Here is a 3,590-nt window from a genome sequence, read left to right on the forward strand (position 1 = left end):
TAAGCAGCTGTTTTGAGAATCACATTATACAGCATTTCAAGAAATATTTAGTGAACTAAAAAAAAGCTATCCTGGGGCCAGAAGAGACTGGTGGCTGATAAAGCAGAAGCTGAAGTGGCTCAGTCAGGTAAAGGCAACACTCTGTAGATAAAGCAAATATGCCAATGGTATGCAGTCCCTGCACTGCCTAGGGATGGGGGTCGTGGGTCACACAGGAAACTCCTGGGGATAAAATGGGGGTGTTGATTTGCATGTGAGTAGTGTGAGTATAAGGTGGGCTGGCATCGTAGTAGCTGCATGATATGTACCAGCTTTAAAGACATGAGCACTAAAGTACCAGGAAGCTCATGAACTTGTCTCTTCATACAACAAGCAATACTTTTGGAGTTCCCTCACTTCAAACTCTGTGCTTCTTATTCTGTATATATTTCTAAAGAAATAAGAAGTCAACAATTTCAGAGAGCTTAGGAACAGGCATTAAATCCCAATAGCTACAACTGAGTTTTCTCCATACCAGACACTATAACACCTTGTATATAGTCATTTACTAAACCCAAAAAGTATCATGTGACATAATTGTCCTCATTGTTACAGATAAAGAAACTGGAACATCAAAAGATTACATAAGTTTCAAGATCACATTGATGATAGACTCATGAACCAATAAATAATCTGTATTCACAATAATTGAGCTGCAAGGTTCATAAGCAAGTGCACACACACACACACACACACACACACACACACTGCCACACTGCCTACTAACCATTGCTCATGCCTACATACATTGTCAATGGTCAGGCTCTAACAGGGCCTCTTAAATTAGAAGTTAAAGAATGCTTTGGAATCTGTCAGTATCTTGGGGCATACCAAATGAAGACTGAGGAGAAAGCAGAATATTATGGGTGGTGGGTGTGGAAAAATGAGGGACATGATGAAGTCACGAAGAAAAGATTGTTCAGCACATGACTTTTAGTTTTCATATGCTTGTGAAAATGTACATTAGTTTTCTTGCCAGATGTTTAAAATCTCATGAGTGGACAGATTTTGTATCTTGTAAACTTATAATAAATTCTTTTTTTTAAAAAATGTAATACTGTTTATTTAACTTCAAAAACATTTCAGCATTCTAAACATACAAAAAATAACAGAATGTTGCAAATTGCGTTTAGGTGCAGAGGGTTTTTGAACTTTCGTTGATGCAGTAGTTCTTTGCTTCGCTGACAATGATGAGCGCTACAGTTTAAAAACAGCTGAAAATCTACAGCACTTAACTAAAGAAAAAATCCAAACACTTCTCATGCCAGCTGACCCCTCCCCCCTTTCCACAGCTAAGAATGTCAGCAGAATGCTATGCCACTATATACAAAAACAAGACAACCTGAAGCTAAATGGATGCCCACCGCAGTATCAACAGGTCCAGCCTCACAGTGCACGCCCTGAGCTACGGCCCCCTCCAAAAGGCATCTTCCCTCACAGCCTCCAAGCCAAACAAGGAGCATCAAGAATCTGTCTGGGTTGTTTTGTTCTCTTTACAAACTATAGATATGTACAGTTGACAACTCAGGATTTCTAGCCAATAACCAACCATAGAGTTAACACTACCTCACGAGTTGCAAACAAAATGCCCGAAACATCTTCAAATGCCTTGTCACACCAACAGCAAAGTGCACAGAGTGAGGAGGACACGAGAGTGCCTTTCCATTTGAAAAACTGTTTGGAGCTATGTACAACTTTGATACAGTTTCAGGGCGCTCCGGACACCCACGGCCACTTCATGTAAACCACTGACACTTTGAGAAACTACAATATGATCGTGATCAAATTTTGTAATTAAATCTAACGAGGGCAATAGACACGGCTCAAATAAGAGATGTGTCAATCACGGCGATTTCCTACTCTAAGGTATTCACAAGGAGATGGAGTTTTATTCATCTTCCTCCTCTTCCTCCTCCTCTTCTTCCTCTTCCTCCTCCTCCTCTTCCTCTTCCACCTTTTTCCGTGCAACTTTAGCAGGACCCTTGGCACCATCAAACTTTCCTTTGGACTTATAGTCAGCAACATCCTTCTCATACTTCTCCTTCAGCTTTGCGGCCTTGGTAATGTAAGGCTGCTTTTCACTGTCACTTAAGTTATTCCACATCTCACCCAGCTTTTTGGCCACATCTCCAATGGAGATTCCAGGATTTGTAGATTTGATCTTGGGGCGGAATTCAGAGCAGAATAAGAAAAATCCAGACGGTGGTCTTTGGGGGGCATTAGGGTCCTTCTTCTTCTTGCCTCCTTTAGCTGGTCCATAATCTTTCATTTCCCGATCATAGGGTACTTTATCTGCCTTTGCCATTTCATCAAACTTTGATTTCTCTTTGCCGGACATTGTCTTCCACCTCTCAGAGCACTTCTTGGAAAACTCCGCAAAATTGACTGGGACCTCGGGGTTTTTCTTCTTATGTTCTTCCCTGCAGGTCTGCACGAAGAGGCATAAGCCGACATCTTGCCCTTTGGTTTCTTGGGGTCACCTTTAGCCATCCTGACTGTATTGTTCGCGAGTCTGGGCAGCGCAGGGCACGACGCGCGGCTCAGCGCACCCAGCCTCCAATTCTTTTTATTTTTGACTTGTAATTCATTCTATCAAGTTCTACCATAGTATGTTATTTTAAGATAACTATAAATAGGGCCCTTAAGAGGTGGCTCACCAGTTAAGAACATTTGTTGCTCTTGTAGAAGACTAGGATTCAATATCCAGCACCCATACAGTAGCTTACAGCCATTTATAACCTAGCTCCTGGGGATCCTGTACCTTCTTCAGGTCACCACAGGTACCAGTCATACACACAGTACACTTACATACATGCAGGGAAAATACTCATACACATAAAATTTTTTAAATGTTTAAATAAAAATCTTTTAAAAAATATAAATGTATTTAGGCTCAAAGCCATAGAACTGCCTCAATGTTTCCAAGACAGAGAGGGAGCTTTGTGGAAACATGGCTGGGAAGGTAAGAGGAAACCAATTCAAAGGAAAAGGAGAAGCTGGATAAATGACCTGGAAGTCACATAGATGAGTTCCTCAAGATGCAGTGTGATGGTGCTTTATGCAGCCTTGCATCACAATGACAAAATACACAAGAGAAATAAAAAAGCCTGAAAAGCAGAAGAAAAACCTAAAAGAAAATATTTCTTTGGGTTTGGGCTTCAGAGGCTTGAGAGAATGGTCATTTGCCCTCCTGTTCCTGGGTTGGGATGGAGCAGCCATACATGGTAAACCAGAGGTGTTTACCATGATGACTAGGATGCAAAGAGAGAGAAGAGCCTGGCATAAGATAACCTTTCCAAGACACAGCCTTAACAACCTATTTCCTCCTGTCAAGCCCCCCTTCTTGAAATTCTCACCAGCTCTCAACAGTGCCGTCAGCTGGGAAATAGCCGTAGGATACAACATGGCACTGGGAAAAGATTGTACATCTGAGTCCTAATACCTAATCTTTCATATAGGAAAAGCACACATTTGAGGTAATAGCACTGTTAGAAATAAGTCAGGATGAACATGAGTCCTGGGAGGAAAAAAATCATACAGTACATATGCAG

The 3,590-nt window shown here is 41.4% G+C and overlaps 1 protein-coding gene across 1 annotated transcript; it reads right to left on the bottom strand.

Moving 5' to 3' along the window:
- Window positions 1-1,081: 1,081 nt before the first annotated feature.
- LOC126506113 (high mobility group protein B3-like) lies at window positions 1,082-2,544 on the bottom strand. Its single transcript, XM_050149419.1, is given in 2 exon segments — window positions 1,082-2,478; window positions 2,481-2,544. Coding segments are annotated over 2 exon segments (600 nt in total). The 5' UTR covers window positions 2,530-2,544; the 3' UTR covers window positions 1,082-1,927.
- Between the last annotated feature and the right edge of the window lie 1,046 nt (window positions 2,545-3,590).

Source organism: Alexandromys fortis, unplaced genomic scaffold (genome assembly GCF_014885135.2).
Source record: "Alexandromys fortis isolate MF-2015 unplaced genomic scaffold, M_Fortis_MF-2015_v1.1 scaffold_48, whole genome shotgun sequence".
NCBI lineage: Eukaryota > Metazoa > Chordata > Mammalia > Rodentia > Cricetidae > Alexandromys > Alexandromys fortis.